Here is a 23,371-nt window from a genome sequence, read left to right on the forward strand (position 1 = left end):
GATTTTCTTGAAGAGATCTCTAGTCTTTCCCATTCTATTGTTTTCCTCTATTTCTTTGCATTGATTGCTGAGGAAGGCTTTCTTATCTCTCCTTGCTATTCTTTGGAACTCTGCATTCAAATGGGTATATCTTTCTTTTTCTCCTTTGCTTTTTGCTTCCCTTCTTTTCACAGCTATTTGTAAGGCCTCCTCAGGCAGTCATTTTGCTTTTTTGCATTTCTTTTTCTTGGGGATGGTCTTGATTCCTATCTCCTGTACAATGTCATGAAACACCATCCATAGTTCATCAGGCACTCTGTCTATCAGACATTTCTCACTTTCACTGTATAGTCATAAAGGATTTGATTTAGGTCATACCTTAATGGTCTAGTGGTTTTCTTCACTTTCTTCAATTTTAGTCTATTTGGCAATAAGAAGTTCATGATCCGAGCCACAGTCAGTTCCTGGTCTTGTTTTTGCTGACTGTATAGAGCTTCTCCATCTTTGGCTGCAGAGAATACAATCAATCTGATTTCGATGTTGACCATCTGGTGATGTCCATGTGTAGAGTCTTCTCTTCTATTGTTGGAAGAGGGTGTTTGCTATGACCAGTGCATTCTCTTGGCAGAACTCTATTAGCCTTTGTCCTGCTTCATTCTATACTCCAAGGCCAAACTTGCCTGTTACTCCAGGTGTTTCTTGACTTCCTACTTTTGCATTCCAATCCCCTATAATGAAAAGGACATCTTTTTTGGGTGTTAGTTCTAAAAGGTCTTGTAGGTCTTCATAGAACTGTTCAACTTCAGCTTCTTCAGCATTACTGGTGGGGCATAGACTTGGATTACCATGATATTGAATGGTTTGCCTTGGAAACAAACAGAGATCATTCTGTCATTTTTGAGATTGCATCCAAGTACTGCATTTCGGACTCTTTTGTTGACTATGATGGCTACTCCATTTTTTCTAAGGGATTCTTGCCCACAGTAGTAGATATAATGGTCATCTGAGTTAAATTCACCCATTCCAGTCCATCTTAGTTCACTGATTCCCAGAATATCTTAGTTCACTCTTGTCATCTCCTGTTTGACCACTTCCAATTTGCCTTGATTCATGGACATAACATTCCAGGTTCTTATGTAATATTGCTCCTTACATCATCGAACCCTGCTTCCTTCACCAGTCCCATTCACAACTGGGTGTTGTTTTTGCTTTGGCTCCATCTCTTCATTCTTTCTGTAGTTATTTCTCCACTCTTCTCCAGTAGCATATTGGGCACCTACCGACTGGGGAGTTCATCTTTCAGTGTCCTATCTTTTTGCCTTTTCATACTGTTCATGGGGTTCTCAAGGCAAGAATACTGAAGTAGTTTGCCATTCCCTTCTCCTGTGGACCACATGACCACCATGGCCTGGCCGTTTTGGGTGGCCCCACACTGCATGGCTTAGTTTCATTGAGTTAGACAAGACTGTGGTCCATGTGATCAGATTGGCTAGTTGTCTGTGATTGTAGTTTCAGTCTGTCTGCCCTCTGATGCCCTCTCTCAGTGCCTACTGTCTTACTTGGGTTTCTCTTACCTTGGACGTGGGGTCTCTCTTCACGGCTGCTCCAGCAAAGTGCAGCCACTGCTCCTTACCTCTGATGTGGGATAGCTCCTCTCGGTTGCTGACCCTGCCCTTGGGTGAGACATTTTTTTTTATTTATTTTTAATTGGAGGATAATTACTTTACAATGTTGTGCTGGTTTCTGCTGTACAACAGCATGAATCAGCTCTAAGTATATGTATATCCCCTCCTTCTGGAACCTCCCTCCCAATTACCCATTCCAGCCTTCTCAGCACCAAGTTGGGTTCCCTATGTTATACAGATATTTCCAGATATTTTACCCATGGTGGTGTGTATATGTCAATCATACTCTCGCAGTTTGTCTCCCTCTCCTTCCCCTGATAGGTCCACAAGTCCTTCTCTATGTCTCTACCCATTTTTTAATCAATTTGTTTGGGTTTTTTTGTTGTTGAATTTCATGCATTCTTTATATTGTCCCCTTAAAGGACAAATTTAATTGCATTGGAATGTAGAGAAAAATATGTCCCTGAATAATTTTAAAATGATACAACAAGAAGAATTACTGGAGGCAATTTGCCCAGTAGGGAAACTTATAGATGCACATCAATCAACAAATGGTCATCTGTCAAATAATCTCTCAATCCTACATCAGTATGGCTCTATATGATACAAAACACTGTATGTTATTCATATTACTAACATTAAACATCAAAAATGAGAAGATAAAAAATATAAAAAAGATAATGTGAAAAAGGACTTTGCATTTATTTACAGGTGTAAGGATTCTTTCACCTGTATCAATGCAGGTGTTTTGTTAACTAAAGCACAACATGAATGCTTCATGGGAATTCTGTAGTCAGTATAATTCCTTCACACTAGCCCAACCTATGCAACTAATCAATGAATTATTATAAAGTTTTTAAAACATGCAGTATTATAATCATAGTTATAATACAGTATTAGAAACATTGTTATATTTTTTAAAACCCACCTACCTATGATGGTAATATGCAGTTTCTCTAATTACAAGAGAGACAGGTACACATACCATGCATTCATGCTCAATTGCCAAGTCATGTCTGACTCCTTGCAACCACGTGGACTGTAGCCCTACATGTCCTTCTGTTCATGGGATTTTTCCAGCCAAGAATACTGGAGTGGATTGCCATTTCCTCCTCCAGGGGAGGAGGTCTTCTCAACTCAGGGCTTCCACCTGGGAAGCCCACATATACTGTGGTGGTGGTTTAGTCACTAAGTCGTGTCTGACTCTTGTGACCCAGTGGAGTGTAGCCTACGAAGCTCCTCTGTCCATAGGATTTTCCATGCTAGAATACAAGAATATGTTGCCATTTCCTTCTCTAGGGGATTGTCTTGACCCAGGAAACCTGAGTCTCCTGCATTGCAGGCAGATTCTTTACCAACTGAGCTACAAGGGAAGCTCCATAGTGTAATTCATTATGATGTAATTCATAATGTGTTGGGTAGGCCAAAAAGTTTATTCCAGTTTTTCATACCAGTGTACAGAAAAACCGTAATGAACTTTTTAGCCAACCCAATAATAGAAGGGTTCATGGTATAAAAGAAGTCCAAAGCAGTCGTAAATGATTGGAGTCCTTTTGCCTGATTGCCTGATGTCACTTGTCTCTGGCGCTGCTTCTTCTGCGTCCTCCTCCTGGTCATCCGGCATGGACTGAGAGCCACTCATCTCCGTCAGACCTCTGTTCATTCCTTTGTTGGGGTATTTAGCAGTTCTTGGATTTTGGATGTTCTTGAACATCCATACCTTGAAACAAAATACCCACTTCACCACTTGCCCTGTCCTCAATATCTTTCATGATTTTCTTGATTGGCTCTGCTGTAAATCATGTAAAATCATGTACAGCATCTGCACACAGTTTCTCCAGCAGGAATTTACTATTTCAGGCTTGATGGCTTTCACAGCTTTTTCTATAACAATGATGGCATCTTCAGTGGTATAATCCTTTCAGACTTTCATGGTGTTCTCTCTGTCAGAGTTCTCTTCCGTATCATTGACAATATTTTCTGTAGAGTATCATGTGTAATGAGTCTTAAAGATCAATATGCCTCCCAAACTAGGGGCTGAAATAGAGATGTTGTGTTAGGGGCACAAATAGACACTTTTGAAATTTAACTCATGGAGTTCTGGGAAGCCAGGGACACTGTCCAGTTTAAAAAAAAAAATTAAGGCATACCTTCACAGTACTTTCTACCTTAGCACCAAAGCATCCATGGAACCAATGCAGAAAAGAAAAGGGTACTTGACTAGTCCTTGCTATGCAACCTGAAGGCTTACAGCTGCAGTTTACATTTCCCTTTAAATCTTGGGGATTAGAGGTTTTATAGGTAATAAATCTGAATACATTAGCACAAAACAGTAGGGTGAGCCTATCTGTTCCTGCCTTAAATTCTGGTTCTCACTTCCGTTCCTCACTAATAAATATCCTTTGTGATTTTCTCCCCCAGAATAGGGTACTTTTATCTGCATTAAAAACTGATTCCGGCAGATATCCTCTCTCTTCAGTGATTTTCTTGGCATTTGGAACTCCTCTGCTGTTCATTAATCATCAGAAGCTGCTTTTCCTGTTATCGTGACACTTTTTAAGCCAAATCTTTTTCTAAAATTATGAAACCATCCTTTGCTGTCATCAAATTCACCAGTTTTCAATCCTTCACCTTTCTTTTGCTTAAAGTTGTAATATAATGACTTTGCTTTTTCTCAAATCATATTAGAATGTATAGATATATGTCTTTCTCCTGGCAATCCTGCACCCAGTAAAAGATTCATTTTTAATATGAGATAAGGTATTTCACAAAAATGCAAAGTTTAATGCTTACTGGCATAGCTACAGGAAGCTACAGCTTCATGAATTTCTTTTTGAAAAAATAATAGTCCTTACACTGGATTCATTCATCTTAAAATGGCAAGCAACTATAGCTACAGACCTCAGTCTTCAGTAGGTACCTAGGAATTCAGCTTTTACTTGTAAGGTCATGACTATTCTCTGCTTCTTAGGAGCACTTCCAGCATTACTAGTAGCATTTCATAGGAGCCTAATGGTGTTAATATTCAAGGTATTACACTAAATATGATGAAAAATATACAAGACGTGGGACATATCACTTTTTATTGTGGTACCCAGTTTATTGGAGAGATTAACAAGTCACACGAAGATGATTAGTATCATGTAGTGTTTTAAGTGGATACTCACAGCACTCGAGCTCACCATAACAGCAACAGGAGGTAGCACAAAATTATGACAGCAGTACAATATGCACTACAGTCAATTTCCTGTACTTGTGATTTAATACTGCATTCTTAGGGTTTTTACATTTCTCTCAACTGGGAATTGTACCAGGCAAGTATGGTCTATAAGGATTTGTGTTCATCAGTCTTGGTAAATTTTAACATTTTGTGATAGATTTGTGTTTTGTGTGCTAATAAAGACTTGTCTGTGAATGTCCCGGAATCTCCAGCCGAGCCCTGGGGTGACAGTGGCCTTCTGCATGCACTGAATACAATAGGGCATGCAAAAGACCTTTGGAAGGAGGTCACCATTATCTTCATTACTCCTGTCATTGTTTGCCTGCAGGTCAAACAACAAGGAGGGAACACAGCCCTGCCCATCAACAGAAACTTAGATTAAAGATTTACTGAGCATGGTCCCGCCAATCAGAACAAGACCCAGTTGCCCCCACATTCAGTCTCTCCCACCAGGAAACTTCCATAAGCCTCCTATCCTTATCCATCAGAGGGCAGACAGAATGAAAACCACAATCACAGAAAACTAATCAAACTGATCACATGGACCACAGCCTTGTCTAATTCAATGAAACTATGACTGATGCCTTATAAGGCCATCCAAGACAGACAGGTCATAGTGGAGAGTACTGACAAAACGTGGCCCACTGGAGAAGGGAATGACAAACCACTTCAGTATTCTTGCCTTGAGAACCCCATGAACAGTATGAAAAGGCAAAAAGATATGACACTGAAAGATGAACTCCCCAGGTCAGTAGGTGCCCAATATGCTACTGGAGAAGAGTGGAGAAATAACTCCAGAAAGAATGAAGAGACGGAGCCAAAGCAAAAACAATGCCCAGTTGTGACTGGTGATGGAAGTAAAGTCCAATTCTAAAAGAACAATATTGCAATGAAACATGGAATGTTAGGTCCATGAATCAAGGCAAATTGGAAGTGGTCAAACAGGAGATGGCAAGAGTGAATATTGACATTTTAGGAATCAGTGAACTAAAATGGACTGGAATGGGTGAATTTAATTCAGATGACCATTATATCTACTACTGTGGGCAAAAATCCCTTAGAAGAAATGGAGTAACCCTCATAGTCAACAAAAGAGTCTGAAATGCAGTACTTGGGTGCAATCTCAAAAACAACAGAATGATCTCTATTTGTTTCCAAGGCAAACCATTCAATATCACAGTAATCCAAGTCTATGCCCCAACCACTAATGGTGAAGAAGCTGAGTTGAACGGTTTTATGAAGACAAGACCTTCTAGAACTAACACCAAAAAAAAGATGTCCTTTTCATCATAGGGGACTGGAATGCAAAAGTAGGAAGTCAAGAGATACCTGGAGTAACAGGCAAGTTTGGCCTTGGAGTACAGAATGAAGCAGGACAAAGGCTAATAGAGTTTTGCCAAGAGAATGCATTGGTCATAGCAAACACCCTCTTCCAACAACACAAGAGAAGACTCTACACATGGACATCACCAGATGGTTAATACCAAAATTGGATTGATTATATTCTTTGTAGCCAAAGATGGAGAAGCTCTATACAGTCACCAAAAAAAAGTCACCAAAGATGACTGTGACTCAGATCATGAACTCCTTATTTCAACATTCAAACTTAAATTGAAGAAAGTAGAGAAAACCACTAGACCATTCAGGTATGACCTAAATCAAATCCCTTATGATTATACAGTGAAAGTGACAAATAGATTCAAGGGATTAGATCTGATAGACAGAGTGCCTGAAGAACTATGGATGGAGGTTCATGACATTGTACAGGAGGCAGTGATCAAGACCATCCTCAGAAGATGGCAAGATCAAGACCATCCTCAAAAATAAGAAAGGCAAAGTGGTTGTCTGAGGAGGCCTTACAAATAGCTAAGGAAAAGAAGAGAAGCAAAAGACAAAGGAGAAAAAGAAAGATATACCCATTTGAATGCAGAGTTCCAAAGAATAGCAAGGAGAGATAATAAGAAAGCCTTCCTAAGTGATCAATGCAAAGTACACTAGAACAATAGAATGGGAAAGACTAGAGATCTCTTCAAGATGTTAGAGATACCAAGGGACCACTTCATGCAAAGATGAACTCAATAAAGGACAGAAATTGTATGGACCTAACAGAAGCAGAAGATATTAAGAAGAGGTGGCAAGAATACACAGAACTATACAGAAAAGATCTTCATGACCCAGATAACCACGATGGTGTGATCACTCACCTAGAGCCAGACATCCTGGAGTGCAAAGTCAAGTGGGCCTTAAGAAGCATCAACCATGAACAAAGCTAGTGGAGGTGGTGGAATTCCAGTTGAGCTGTTTCAAATCCTAAATGATGATGCTGTGAAAGTGTTGCACTCAATACGCCAGCAAATTTGGAAAACACAGGACTGGAAAATGTCAGTTTTCATTCCAATCTCAAAGAAAGGCAATGCCAAAGAATATTCAAACTACCACACAGTTGCACTCATCTCACACACTAGCAAAGTAATGCTCAAAATTCTCCAAGCCAGGCTTCAACAGTATATGAACTGAGAACTTCCAGATGTTCAAGCTGAATTTAGAAAAGGCAGAGGAACCAGAGATCAAATCGGCAGCATCCATTGGATCATGGAAAAAGCAAGAGAGTTCCAGAAAAACATCTATTTCTCCTTTATTGACTATGCCAAAGCCTTTGACTGTTTCACTGTGTGGATCACAACAAACTGTGGAAAATTCTTAAGGAGATGGGAAACCTCCTGAGAAATCTGTATGCAGGTCAAGAAGCAACATTTAGAAATGGATATGGAACAATAGACTGGTTCCAAATCAGGAAAGGAGTACATCAAAAAAGGGTGTATATTGTCACCCTGCTTATTTAACTTATATGAAGTGTACATCATGGGAAATGCTGGGCTGTGTGAAGCACAAGCTGGAATCAAGATTGCTGGGGAAAATATCAATAACATCAGATATATGGATGACACCACCCTTTTGGCAGAAAGCAAAGAACTAAAGCACCTCTTTATGAAAGTGAAAGAGGAGAATGAAAAAGTTGACTTAAAACTCACATTCAGAAAATGAAGATCATGGCATCTGGTTACATCACTTCATGGCAAATAGATGGGGAAACAATGGAAACAGTGACAGACTTTATTTTGGGGGGCTCCAAAATCACTGCAGATGGTGATTGTAGCCATGAAATTAAAAGATGCTTGCTCCTTTGGAGAAAAGCTATGACCAATCTAGACAGTATATTAAAAAGCAGAGCCATTACTTTGCCAACAAAGGTCCATCTAGTCAAAGATATGGTTTTTCCAGTAGTCATGTATGGATGTGAGTGTTGGACTATAAAGAAAACTGAAGGCCAAAGAATTGATGCTTTTGAACTGTGGTGTTGGAGAAGACTCATGAGAGTCCCTTGGACAGAAAGGAGATCCAAGCAGTCCATCCTAAAGGAAATCAGTCCCGAATATTCATTGGACAGACTGATGCTGAAGCTGAAGAACTGACTCATTGGAAAAGACCCTGAAGCTGCAAAAGATTGAAGACAGAAGGAGAAGAGGATGACAGAGGATGAGATAATTGAATGGCATCACCGACTCAGTGGACATGAGTTGAGCAAGCTCCGGGAGTTGGTGATGGACAGGGAAGCCTGGTGTGCTGCAGTCCCTGGGGTCGCAAAGAGTCGGACACGACTAAGGGACTGAACTGAACTGATGTTAATAAGTGACAAAATAAAGCAGTATTACAAACATTTTATACATCCATAACATACCTTGATTTTTCTTAATTTTTTTCAGTATTTCTAAGCTACGTAGTTCATCTGCAATTTTTTTTCAAATAGTTGCAAATATTTTTAAAAATTATAATACACTTATTGAAAGCAGTTTGTGTATAAGTGAACCTGCATGGTGCAGATCATTGTTGTTCAAGACTCAACACTATAGTCATATGCTATAATACTGGATTTAGGGCTTAAGCATTTGAGTTTTGAAAAACATAATTCAGTCCATACTACTTTTCATTCCTTTTCTTATCTATTGTATTAGCTAAGACTTACTGTTGGATGTTGAAAAGGTTTTGTAGTGAGGACTTCCTAGCCTTGTTACTAATTCTAACAAGAAAGTTTTTGCTTTCTCACCATAAATATGACCTTAGCTCTAGATTTTTGGTAGATGTTACTTTTCAAGTTAAGGAAATTCTCTATTCCTAGCCTGCTTAGAGCTCCTTCATTTTTATGACTTGTACCATCACCACACATATTATTTAGGTTCAAAATGATGAGACACCTTCTTTGCTGCATCTTTCTCATACTAATCAGTTACTGTGTTCTGGGTATTATACTTATATTTTTAAATAAGCCTTTTAAAAATTACATCGGCATACTTCAAGCCCCATCAATAACATAAACTGATAAAGCAGTATCCCTGCCTCCAATCTTACATCCTTCAAATATATTTTCCATATATCCCTAAGACTTTCCTTGATTAACAACACCCACTCTCAGGCACCTCACCTTACAGTCTCCATATTCATTTTTTGTGTGCATTAAACAATGAAATAAAATTTCTGGATTTCAATTACATGCCCAATGATTTGATTCAAACATTAAATCGCAAGTTCTATAAAGAATAAGGTTATTTATACCTAAGCCTACCACAAGATCAGATGATGTTAAAGATTAAATAAAATTAATAGAACAAATGAAGATACAGAGGCATAGTAGGAAAAGTTTGAATCCCATTCTATTTTGATGACTGCCTAGCCTCTATTCTTTTATTAAATATTCTTTAAATAATTAATATAGGAAAAATTTTGAAGGTTCATTTAAGGAAATGATTGCTCAAAAATTTTATATATTTTTATCTCCCACTTCGGTTTTTTATATTAGGACCCAGGAGCAAGCAGGTCCTCAGAGCACTCCCCTATGCCTGAGACACTCAGTACACAATTTCCCAAGCTGATGCATAAAATGAAGATTATTTATTGTTTGTTTCTTCTTATTATTACCTTTTGATACACCATATATAAAATAGTTGATTCAAGTGAAAATTTTAAAAAGGTTATAAAAAATTAGTAAACAGAAACCTCAATTAAATAGAATTGAAGGCTCAAAGTTGGGAGTTTTCACACCTACAACAAAGTAGAGCCCAATAGGAAGGACAAAAACTCCTCTTCTTTCCTATGAAAGACTCAGCCAATGAAAAATCAAGGACTGTTTGTTCACTACAGCACCTGTTGACTTAAAAAAATACACACATGAGAGTCTTGAGTCAAATTTTATTGGGGGCAAAATGAAGTCTATAGTCTGGGAGACAGCCCTAAGATAGCTCTGAGAAACTACTCCAAAGATGGTCAGTATATATGTGATTTTGTTGAAGGGGTATACATATTTTTTGCACATTTTTTTGTTCAAAAATTAAGCACACATTTTTTGAAGGTTTCTGATGCTTACAAGGAACAGTTGTCACCATGGATTTTAGTGTTTTTCTAGATATGAGGAGACACAAAAATTGGGTTCATAAAATCAGCTCCTGAAAATATCTATCTGAAGACCTGTTCTGCCAGTTTTTCCCAGAGCACAGAATGCCTCATTTCTGTTCTCCACCCTGAAATCTATTCAAAGAGTGTTGAAAATCAACAGCTGTGTCAGTACTTGATCTAATCCTTACAGAGGTATATGGCAAATACCAATTTGTAGTTGACATGCTCAGTCTTTCTTCTTTAAAAGATTTCTCTTTCCATTGTCATTCGGGAACTTGAATGTATGTGTCTTGCCATGGTGGCAGACCTTGAATTGCAACTCTGTGCTTCTCCTGCATGTTTGCTGGAGAACTATCTGGCAGTCTTTTTGTTTCAGGTCAACATTTCCGTGGCCCCCACAGGGACCAGAGATGACTCCCAACAGCACTAGGCCTGGTGTGCAAACAGGCGCAGTACCCTCTTTTGAGCCCATTGTTGACTGCTGTTTTACTCACCAACTTTGGAGAGTGAAGATGTGTTTATCCTGGAACTGAGCTTTCACCCTCTTTGCATTTGAAGCACTCTGGCTTTATTTGGGATCTATTTAAAGGTTTTGACTTTCTGGTTAATATGTGGCTCTTTAGGCTAGTAGTCATTTGGCACTTTGGTGTGATTTGAGATCAGACTCCTCCGTGGAAACTGATCAGCCTGTTACCTGCAGAGCAGACATTGCTTCTCCTAAGGTGGCTAGCCTCCAACCCATTTTTAAAATTTATTTATTTATTTTAATTGGAGGCTAATTACTTTACAATATTGTGGTAGTTTTTGCCATGCATCAATGTGAACAGGGCTTTTTTCTCTGAAACAATGCTGGGTTTTTTAGGCTTTCATCTATTCCTTTGGAAGGGCTGCAAGGAAATTACTCTTTTTCCCTGGCAAAGACTCAGCCAGTGAAAAAGCAAGGACTGTGTTCACTACAGAGTTCCCAACTTCCATTTTTTTCTATAAAATGGTTCTCCTTCCCTTGACACGCAGAAACTTGCATATGGATTGCCATGATTACAGACCACAAATTATAATTCTCTGCTGATCCTAAACAAGCCCATATTTGCTAGAGAAAGATCTGGTGGTCGGTTTCAGGTCAAAACCCTTTAGCATGTTAGAAAAATCAGTACTAATTCAGGAATCATTTACTTTAAAAAGTAAGTTGGACATTTTTTTCAATATCCAATGCTTGTGTGTAAAATGTGTTATTTGCTCACTTGTGTTCGACTCTTTGTAACCCCTAGACTGTAGCCCTCCAGATTCCTCTGTCCATGGAATTCTCCAGGAAAAAATGCTAGAGTGGGTGGCCATTTACTTCTTCATGAGATCTTCTCAACCCACGGATTAAACCTGGGCCTCCTGCATTGCAGGCAGATTCTTTACAGTCTGAGCCATCGGGATTGTGTATAAGGGAAGGAGCAATTCCAAAACTAACACTGGACAAAATAATTGTTTAAACACTATAATAATGTATAAAAATAATGTTCAGCAGAATGTAATAAAAACAAATAGAAATCAGTTTTGTGAAATAAACTGTTATTTGAGATTAGTGTGAGGATTCATCTTGGACAATGCTTCTGTAATGTCCAGAGCATCTCTAATATTCAAGATTTACATTTGACAATGCTCACATGGAAATAAAGTATTATATGGAAATAATACCTTACCTTTAAAAAGCTTTTGATAACATTTCTATGATACTCAGGAGAATAATTTCATTGATGACCAGAGGAGTACAAAGTAAACAGACACCACTCATTAGTGGAAGAAAATAATAATCACAGAATAGTACTTTTCTTCTCCAAAAGTTTGTTTAGAGCTTCTTTGACATCTTTGTTTCTCAGAGAGTAAATCAGAGGATTCAACATGGGAGTGAGCAGGGTGTAACACAAGGAGGCCACTTTACTCAGCTCAGGAAATGTGTCAGGAGTGAGATACATAAAAAAGACAGCACCATAGAGTACACTCACGACTCCCAGGTGGGAGCTGCAAGTAGAGAAGGCTTTCTGACGTCCCTCGGTGGAGGGTATCTTTAGAACTGTGGACACAATATACAAATATGAAATAACAATAACTATGATGGTAGGCAAGATAATGAGGCCAGATAAGGTGAAAGAAACCATTCTCAGGATGAAGAGGTCAGAACAAGATAGCCTCTGAAGTGGGCGAGTGTCACAGTAAAAATGGTCAATGGTCCGAGAAGCACAAAAGGATAAAGTAAATGTCATGCTGGTCTGAAGAACTGAGCTGATGCAGCCACAAAAATAGGAACCAGCCACCAACTGAACACAGACACGTGTTGACATCTGGACCGTGTAGAGGAGTGGGTTGCAGATGGCAATGAAGCGATCATAAGCCATGACTGCCAGGAGAAACCCCTCAGTCACAATGAAGAGGCGCAAAGAGAAAGAGCTGGGTCACACAGCCTGCAAAGGAGATGGACTTGCTCTCAGACCAGAAGTTGATCATAGCCTTGGGTGCAATAACAGAAGAATAGAAGAGATCGACGAAGGCCAGGTTGCCTAGGAAGAAATACATTGGTGTGTTCAGCCGGGGATCAAACATAATAATGACCATCATGCCAATGTTCCCTAGAAGGATCATGGCATAGACAAGCAGAAAAAGCAGGAAGAGCAGAATGTGGAGCTCTGGGTGCACCCGGAAGCCGACAAGAATGAAGTCAGTCACATCTGAGTGGTTGCGTGTTTCTCTGTCGCCCATGGCAGAAACCTGCTGAGAGGCAGAAGGCAAAACAAGCAAATGAACTCTAGGCTGTCATCCTCGTTACAAATCACCTCTTACTGTATTAGGAGTCACAAAGCTCTTCTACAATCATTATTCATTTTAACCTTAAAAATTACTAATTTATACAACTAGTGGAATTAGATCTTTTCCTTCTGAATCTTATACAGCGTCTTTCCACCAAATATCTATCACTTCTGTATATATTTCCAACTCATGATTTATGCAATAAATGAAATGTCAGGAAATAGTGTTTGCAAGAGAGCACAAATATTTCAATAAATGACAGTTGGAAGCAATTTTGGAGTCTGGGTTTGGAGATAAGGGCTTCAGTAGTCTAGTTTAGGAAAACCTAGCTTGGCAGGCATAGATTACCAGCAGATACAAAGGAAATGATTGAATTTTAACGTACCTGAAAGGTGCAATTATTTTTTGTGGGTAATGGAAACCATGGATTCTGATATAACTTGTATACTCACAAAGAAAAAGTTGTGCACAACCAAACACAAAAATTATCAGCACTTGTATGATAGAATTTCTCCAGATGAGCCTCAAAATCTCTTTCATAAAAACAATTTTCCTTCATTTCCTCAACTGACAGCTCATAGTGAAGAGAGAGACTTATTCTGTCTAGATAGAATTATTTAGAAATGGATACTAAACAAAAGATACATGAAGAAGAAATTGTTGATTGCATTCTTATTTACCCTGAATATAACTTTCACAGTCATCATTAGTTCATTTACTAGACACTTCAAATAAGATCACTCTTTTCCCCAAGGCTTTATGTACATGATTCTGTGTAGACAACAATAATAATAGCAAACATTATGTGACATCTTTTATAGGCCACTTCTCTAAATGCTTTCATAATAGCTCATTTAATACATACAACAATAATATGAAGTGAGTGTTATCGTATTCCCCAGATTACAGTAAGGAAAATGAAGTACCAGGAAATAAAATATGTTGAAAGACACCTACTAGGGTCAGAATTGAAATCTGAAGTCAAGAAATCTGGTTCCAGAATCCATGCTCTTAATCACTGTGTGATATCTATCACCTTTTTCTTTGATAAAGAAATCTGAGAGAAGTTTAATATTTTGGTGAGGAAAAGATGACTTTCAGTAAAATGGTATTGTCTTGATATATTTTTGTTATTCACCAGATCCATCAAAAGTTAAATATAAAGATAATGATATTATAAAGGGGCAAGATTTTAAATAGATCATAATTAGGGTTTTAGGAGTATAAATTATTTAGACAGTGAAAGGAATCACTGTCATAGTTGTAAAATGTTTTTTGAAAGATAATGTTATCTTATTTATATTTCCTTAAAATCCTGTCTAGAACCAAGGGACCAGATTATTTTAATTTTTGAGATTTATTGCTATCAAACTCATTCTAATGTTAATAAGTTTACAGCTAAAGACAGTTATATTTGGAAAAAGGAGAGTGTTTTTCCCAGAGTAATCAATAGACAAGTAGTCAGTTGGTGATTTATTATTTGTCAAAAACTCACATGCTTTCAAATTTACTCTTACCTTATATTGTTTGGTTATTTGTCATGTTCTGTAAAAAGAAGCAGCAGAATTCTGATGTTTTTGTCTTGTTATTGTTTTAATTTTAGAAAGAGTAAACAAATTTAATGACTATGTTACAAAAATAATTTAAAAAATCATTATGTCAAAATAAAATGAACCCCTTTCCTCTCAAAATTTCCAAATGCATGTTCATTTTCCCAGTTTCATATTCTTCCCTTAGAGAAAATAGCCTTATTTTTCTTACTGCTTTGTGTAAACTACTGGACTTTCCTTTAGTAGTTGACATTGGAAAAAGTCATTGTTCTTTGTAGAAGAAAAGCAAGTGTATTTTCCAGTGATGCTTGGATAACTCTGAAATGCTTTCAGGAATTATATTCCATAGTTATGCAAAGTGAGTCTGAGGAATCAATCAATAGGATAATCCCTCTTCTGCATTCTCTAGTGCTTGAATGCTTTTAAGAAGCAAAAATAGATTGTCTTAGACATCCAAGTACAGGCCCTGAGTCATCTGGGATCTCTGATTATCTGCTCAAATAACAGCAGCAGTTTTCATAATGGCTTTGGCACAACAGTATTAATTTTTATAATTGCAGCATTGAGGTTTCCTTTACCTTCTGGGATATAGCCCTCCTGGGAAAGAAAGAAGTATAAATTTTTTATTAAGATGTCTAGACTCCAGAGTCAAGATCCATGAAGAACATAGGGACTTCAGACTTAAAAAAGAAAAGAAGAAAAGAAAGAAAATGGGGGCGGGGGTGTGTGGAATCAGCCTGAGTCTAACAGGAGTCAGCATACATACAAGTGCTGTTTTCTTGTGAGAATCCTTTGGGAAGGACCAAAAAGATCTTTTTTAAAATCATCAATCCAAAAAAGACATATCTGAGTCAGAGTTCTAAAACACAACTTGCATCTAAAAATGCAGCTTTAGTCATTATTTTTTCTCAAACACTTCACTGAGAAATAATTAGTGTGAAGCAAACTGTATTCACTGAGTATACATTTCTGAGTTTTGCCAGCTTTACACATCAATGAGACCACCACCATATCAAGATACAGAGTATTTCCTCCAAGAGACTTATCATGCCCTTTTTTAACCATGCCTGCTTCCAACTCCATTTTCAGCTAACCAGTGATATGATTTTTTTTTTGCATATAAATATGTTTGCATATAGTATGCACCTTTTCCTCTCAGGTTTCTTTCACTAATAAAATGATTTTGAGATTTATTCATTTTGTAATATCTATAAGTAACTCATTCTATTTATTGATGAGTATTCCATTTACATATGTACCAAATTTTGGTACTCTTAAATCTTGGGTAGTTGAGGTGTTTTCTGATTTCAGATATTGTGAATAAAGTCAATATAAATATTCACACACACTTATTTGATCAAGAACCCACTTCCTTCCTCTCCTCTCTCAGCACAGCATAACTCTCCTACACTCAAGCAAGTGCAGAAAAAAATACACAGATTTCCCTTCCCCTCGGTGCCAGACAAAGGCGACCATATCACCGTGAGAGTTAAGTCGCTATATTCATGTCCCGCTGTTTGCAACCCCGTGGACTGAGTCCACCAACTTCTCCTGTCCATGGGAGTCTCCAGGCAAGACTACTAGGAAGGCTGCTGTGCCCTCCTCCCGGGGATCTTCCCAGCCAGGAATTGAACCACTCTTTTGTCTCCTGCATTGGCAGATGAGTTCTTTACTACTAGCGCCACCTGGGAAGCCCATCACCTTGAGAGTATCAGGCAGCAAATATATCTCATCCCCAAGATGTAAATAATGCAGAAAGTCTATTCAAAGCAAGAGTGGCTAAAATATCTTGAAGATCTCTTTTTTTATCCAGCCTCCATTAATAGGGTAGAAGCTTGACCTCTGTCATGTTACACCAAGAATACTGGAGCGCAATAATACCATTGGCTACTGACCATACCCAGAAACCTACTCCTAAATCAGAGGTGTCACTCAGAGAACTGAACCACAGGTTTAGCCTAGAATGAAAAGTGTACCGTAACAGAGATCTCCAAGTGAACTGTATTTAGAACAAAGTGTGGAAAAGTTCAAGCATAAGTGAATTTAAGTTTCAGAAACTTAAAAATAATTTGGTGATAAGTAATGAAGTAGAGATGGTTAGCTCCATGAAAGCAAAAAGCCAATTGTCGACCAGCTAGAAGTTTACTAGAGAGAAGTAGAGAAGGAGCCAGCTAAGAAATGCCTTCTCTGGTTTTAAACAAGCATTAAAAACTAGCCTTAAAGACTATCCTTGTAAAGGAGATTAAAAAAAAAATTTTTTGGTATCTGTTGCATTTCAAGATATATTATTTTTTAATTTATTGTTTATTGAGGTAACACTGGTCTATATTATACAAGTTTCATGAATACATTATATTTCTCCTTTTATATACACTGCACAGTGCTCACCACCAAAAACACTTTTCATCACCATATAGTTGATCTCCTTAACCCATTTCACTCTCCACTCCCCCACTATTCTCTTCTATGTATCTACATGCTTGTTTTCGATTGGTTTGGTTTGCTTACTTATTTTGTTTTTGCTTGTTTTTTTTTTTTTTTTTGTATTCCACATATGAGTGAAGTCATATGGTATTTGTCTTTCTCTATCTAACTTATTTCACTTAGTATAATATCCTTTAAGTCCATCTGTGTTACCACAATTGGCAAGGTTTCATCTTTTTTATGGTTGAATATAAGTCTATTCTGTATATACGCTGCATCTTCTTTACCCATCCATCAGTGGGCCTTTAAACTGTTTTTCTATCTTGGTTATTGTAAATAGCACTGTGATGAACATAAGGGTGCATATATCTTTTCAACTAGTACTTTCATATTCTTTGGTAAATACTGAGAAGTGGAATGACTGATTCAGATGCTGGCTCTGTTCTTAATATTTTGAGAAATATCCATAATTTTTTATAGTGGCTAAGCCAACTTATATTCTCACCAAAACTCTGTTTCCTTTTCTCCACATCCTCACCAATACTTCTCATTTCTTGCCTTTTTGACAATAGCCATTCTAATAGGCAGGAGGTGGTAGCTCATTGTGACTTTGATTTGCATTAATTTGTGATGTTGAACATTTTTCATGAGCCTGTTGGCCATATGTCTGTCTCCTTTGGAAAAATGTATATTCAAGTCCTTTGACCACTTTTTTTATTTCACTCATTTATTGTTGAAACACACACTGTTGTAAATGTAAAATAAAAATCAATGATGAAAGCAGAGAAAAAGTAAGCCCTTAAAGAGCTTACATTTTTAAAAGAATTGTTTTTAATTGGACAATAATGACTTTACAATGTTGTGTTGGTTTCTGCTGTGCAACAACATGAACCAGCTATGAAAGTGAAGTCACTCAGTCGTGTCCGACTCTTTGCGACCCCATGGATGGGATTCTCCAGGCAAGAATACTGGAGTGGGTTGCCATTGCCTTCTCCGGGGGATCTTCCCGACACAGGGATCGAACCCTGGGTCTCCCGCGTTGTAGGCAGACACTTAACCGTCTGAGCCACCAGGGAAGTACTATCCAACAGGGAACCAGCTCTAAGTACACATATATCCCCTCCTTCGAAGACCTCTCTCCCACCCCCGGCATCCCAGCTCTCTCCGCATGGAGCTGGGTTCCCTGCGCTAAACAGCTACTTTCCGCTAGCTAGGCTATTTTACACATGATCGAGTATATATGTCAACTCTGCTCTCTCAGTTTATCTCCCTCTCCTTCATCCTCTGTGTCCGCAAGTCCTTCTGTATGTCTCTTTGCCCGTTTTTTATTCGGGTTGTTTGGTTTTTTTGTTGTTGAATTATATGCATCATTCATATATGTGGATATCGTCCAGCAAAGGGACAATTTTAATTGGATTAGAATGTAGAACAATGTATGTCCCAGAATTTTTAGAAAATGATACAAGAATTACTGGAGGCAATTTGCTGAGTAGTGAAACTTACAGTCAACGAATGTTGTTGTTGTTCAGTCACTCAGTCTTGTCCGACTCTTTGTGACCCCATAAACTGCAGCAGGCCAGGCTTCCCTGTCCTTCACTATCTCCTAGATTTTGCTTAAACTCATGTCCATTGAGTTGATGATGTCATCCAACCATCTAGCATCCTCTGTCAGCCTGCTTCTCCTCCTGCCTTCAATCTTTCCCAGCATCAGGGTCTTTTTCCATAAGTTGGCTCTTCACTGTAGGTGTCCAAAGTATCAGAGCCTCAGCTTCAGCATCAGTCCTTCCAATGAATATTCAGAGTTGATTTCCTTTAGGATTGATTGGTTTGATCTCCTTATAGTCCAAGGGACTCTCAAGAGTCTTCTCATCACAATCCAAAACCATCAATTCTTCAGCCCTCAGTCTTCTTTATGGCCCAACTCTCACATCCATACACGACTACTGGAAAAACCATAGCTCTGACTATCTGGCCTTTTGTCAGCAAATGATGTCCCTGGTTTTTAATACACTGTCTATGTTTGTCATAGATTTTCTTCCAAGGAGCAAGAACATCTGTCAAATCATCTGTCAGTGCCTATAACAATACATCTTACATAATACAAAATATTGCATATATTATACATATTGCTAACACTAGACATCAAAAATGAAAAATAAAAAGATATAAAAAAAGAAAAGATGAGAAAAAGAAATTCATATTTATTTACAGGTATAATGATTCTTACACTGATAATTAAGAAGTAGCAATATGATTGCTTTAAGAGAACTGTGTACTCAATTTAGTTGCTTCAATTTAGTTGTGGTGGTGCAACCTACACAACAAATGAATGAATCATTATAAACTTTTATTACATAGAGTATTATAGTCATATTCATAATACAGTATTAGAAACAGTTTTATTTTTTAAAACACCCACCTACCTATGATGTAGTTTCTCTAATTATTACAGAGTGACATACACATACCATGCGTGCATGCTCATTCACTGAGTTATGTCTGGTTATTTGCAACCCCTGGGCTGTCACTGACCAGGCTCCTCCATCCATGGGATTCTCCAGGAAAGAATACTGGAGTCACCATTTCCTACTACAGGGATTCTTCCCAACTGAGGGATCAAACCCACATCTCTTGCATCTCCTGCATTGGAAGGCAGCTTCTTTACCACTGAGACACCTGGGAAGCCCACCAGTACTGTACCATATTGTAATTTATAATGTAGTGCATTGCCAAAATATTCAGGTTTTTCATAACAGAAAAACCCAAATGAATTTTTTGGTCAACCCTGGTAGTAGAAGGGTTCATGTCATAAAAGTCAAAAACAGTCTTTAATAACTGGAGTCCTTCTGCCAAATTGCCTGATGTCACTTGTCTCTGGCACTGCTTCTGCATCTTCTTCCTGTCATCCAGCACTGACTGAGAGCCACTCACCTCCATCAAATCCTCTGTTAATTCCTTTGTTGTGTTTACCAGTTCTTGGATTTCTCCCACATCCATCTCTTGAAACACTTTACCCACATCACCACCTTTTTTTGTCATATCTTCAATTCTTCATGATTTTCTTCATTGGCTCTGTTGTAAATCATGTGAAGTCATGCACAATATCTTGAACAAGTTCTCCAACAGGACTTTACTATTTCAGGGTTGATGGCTTTCATAGCTTTTCTATAACAATGATGGCATCTTCAATGGTATAATCCTTTCAGACTTTCATGATCTCTCTATCAGGTTTCTCTTCCATATCACTGACAATCTTTCCCTAAATTATCATGCATAATAAGCCTTAAAGATCTTTATGCCCCCTGATCTAGGGGCTGAATTAGAGATGTTGTGTTCAGGGGACAAGTATACACCTTTGGTATTTAACTCATGGGGTTCTGGGTGGCCAGGGACATGGTCCAATATTTAAAAAAAAAAATTTTAAGACAGACCTCGCCTGCAAGTGCTTCCAAAAGCATCAGTAGAATCAATTCAGGAGAAAGGGGTTACTTATCTAGTGTTTCTTGTTTTACAGAAAGAGACTGGCAGCTGCAATTTATCTTTTCGCTTTAAAACTTGGGGATTAGTAATTTTGTAGATAAGGACATTCTTGATCATAAACCTAAACACATTTGTACAAAACAGTAGGGTAAGCCTATCCATTCCTGCCTTGAATCCTGGGGCTCACTTCCTTCCCCTTCTAATAAGTATCCTCTGTGGCAGTTTCTTCACAGACTAGGGCACTTTTTTCTGCATTAAAAACTGGCTCATGTGTGCCGCCCTTCTTGCTTCTACTTGAGCTTAGTCTCCGGCATTGCCGTGCAGACTAACTCATGTAGAAGCAAGAAAGGAAACCTTACACCACCAGACAATTTTTAGAGGTCTTGTGAGATTAAGCAAGACCAAAAAAAAAAAAAAAACTGGCTCAGCCAGATATCCTCTCTCCTCAATGATTTTTCTACTGGCATTTGGGAGCTCATCTGATGCCTCTTGATCAACAGAAGATGCTTCCCCAATTTTCTTGACACTTCTTAAGCCAAACCTCTTTCTAAAATTACCAAACCATCCTTTGCTTTCATCAAATTCTCCAGTTTTAGTCCTTCGCCTTGCTTTTGTTTTATGTTGGCATATAACTTTACTTTTTCTCAAATTGCATTAGAATGTATAGATATGTCTTTCTCCTGGCAATCGCGCACCCAGTAAAAGATGCATTTTTAATATGAAATAAAATATTCACAAAAGTACAACATTTTCATGCCTACTGGTGTAGCCACAGCAAGCTACACCTTCACAAATTCTTTAAAAAAAAAATGAATCCTTACAATGGATTCATTCATCTTAAAATGGCAGGCAACCATAGCTATAGACTTCAATCTTCAATATATACCTAGCAATTCAACTTTTTCTTGTAAGGTTATGACTATTCTCTGCTTCTTAGGAGCACTTCCCACATTATTAGTGGCATTTCATAGGAGTCCTGAGATGTTGTTATGTAAGGTATTGCACTAAACATAATGAAAAATTTACAAGAACTGGGAGAGATCACTTTTTATTGTGGTGCCCAGTTTATTGGAAAGATTAACAGCTCACATAGAGATGATTAGTGTCCTGTAGTGTTTTAAGTGGATACTCACATCACTTGAGCTCACCACAGTAGCAACAGGAGGTAGCTACAAATATATATAGTAGTACAACATGTACTACAATCAATTTCCTGTCATTATTATTTAATACTCCAATGTTACATTTTTTAAATTTCTCTCAACTGAAAATGGTGCCAGGTATGGTCTAGAGTAGTATCTATATATGTTTTATGCATTCATGACATATCTAATTTTTCTTAATTATTTTCAATATTTCTAGGCTACCTAGTTCATCTGCAAGTTTTTTCAAATTGTTGTAAATATTCGAAAACAACTTTTAATACATTTATTAAAAACAATTTGTGTGCAAGTTAATCTGCACATTTAAAACTAGTGTTGTTCAAGGGTCAACTCTATAGTCATACACTATGGTACTGGGGTTAGGTCTTCAACATATGAATTCTGAAAAACATAATTCAGCCCATAACACTTTCTTTTCTTGTCTATTGCCTTAGCTAAGACTTACAGTTGAAGGTTGAAAAGGTTTTTGCAGTGGGGACTTCCTTGCTTTGTTCCTAATTTTACCAGGAAAGCTTCTGCTTCTCACCTTAAATATGATCTTATCTCTAGATTTTTGGTAGATGTTACTTTTCAAGTTAAGGAAATTCTCTATTTCTGGCTTGCTAAGAGCTCCTTTACTTTTTATGTGTTTGTACCATCACCACACATATCATTCAGATTTAAAATGATGAGATACACCTTCTTTGCTGTATCTGTCTCATACTAATTAGTTATTGTGTTCTGTGTATTTTATTTATAATTTTTATTAAATTTATTTATTTTAAATGAAAAAAGATGAAAGTTTTTAATGATTAAAAAGTGCAATTCACAAAGAAGATAGACATCATAAACCATTTACACCTTAACAACAAAGAAACAAAGATACATAAAGCAAAAATCAGAAGAAATATAAGGGAAAAGAAAAAAATATATAATCATAGTGAGACATATTAACATTTCTCTGAGAATATTTTATCAACTGTAGAAAAAACAAAAATAGGAGCATTCTGAAAGATGTCATTAATAATTTAATATAATAATATATCTAATAAATTTATGTTAATCATATCCATATAAATATATTTAGAATTTTGTATCTCATGTGTTATCAGAAGTCCATAGGACATTTAGAAAAACTGACAAAAAGATAAACATTACTACGTTTTAAAAAGTAGAATTCTTTTTTGTATGTGGTTCAGTTATACATATACAAATATGATATTTTTCTCCATTATAAGTTATTGCAAGATATTGACTATAGTTCCCTGTGCTATACAGTAAACCTTTGTTGCTTGTTCATATCTTTTTTTTAATTAGAAATCTAGCATTCTATTCATACTAAGTCAAACAATTGGAATCAAAATGTCATAAATTTTTAGTTAGGCAAAAATCCATACTTTTTCTAAAATATACATGTTATACATGTTATTTATATATCTGTATACAAAAACTTTTCTACTACCCTTGATAAAGCCTTGAGAAAGAACAAAAAAAAAAAGAGATGGAGAAATTGGAAAACATAAACTAAATGAAATGGGAGCACTGAATATGAAATAGAAAAAGTGAAACAAACTAGATAAAAGATCCTCATATAGTCCAGTTGTTTTTAAACATGGCTGCTCATTAGAAACATATCTGGAGCTCTGGCAAAAAAAAAAAAAAAAAAAAGCAATACCTGGGCATTTGTATTTTTCAAAAAATTCCAAGATA

At 37.3% G+C, this 23,371-nt stretch overlaps 1 protein-coding gene across 1 annotated transcript; it reads right to left on the reverse strand.

Annotated features, from left to right (window-relative positions):
• Positions 1-12,074: 12,074 nt before the first annotated feature.
• On the reverse strand, positions 12,075-13,017 carry LOC110152923 (olfactory receptor 9K2). Its single transcript, XM_020916743.2, is given in 2 exon segments — positions 12,075-12,692; positions 12,694-13,017. Coding segments are annotated over 2 exon segments (942 nt in total).
• Between the last annotated feature and the right edge of the window lie 10,354 nt (positions 13,018-23,371).

Source organism: Odocoileus virginianus, unplaced genomic scaffold (genome assembly GCF_023699985.2).
Source record: "Odocoileus virginianus isolate 20LAN1187 ecotype Illinois unplaced genomic scaffold, Ovbor_1.2 Unplaced_Contig_59, whole genome shotgun sequence".
NCBI classification, from domain to species: domain Eukaryota; kingdom Metazoa; phylum Chordata; class Mammalia; order Artiodactyla; family Cervidae; genus Odocoileus; species Odocoileus virginianus.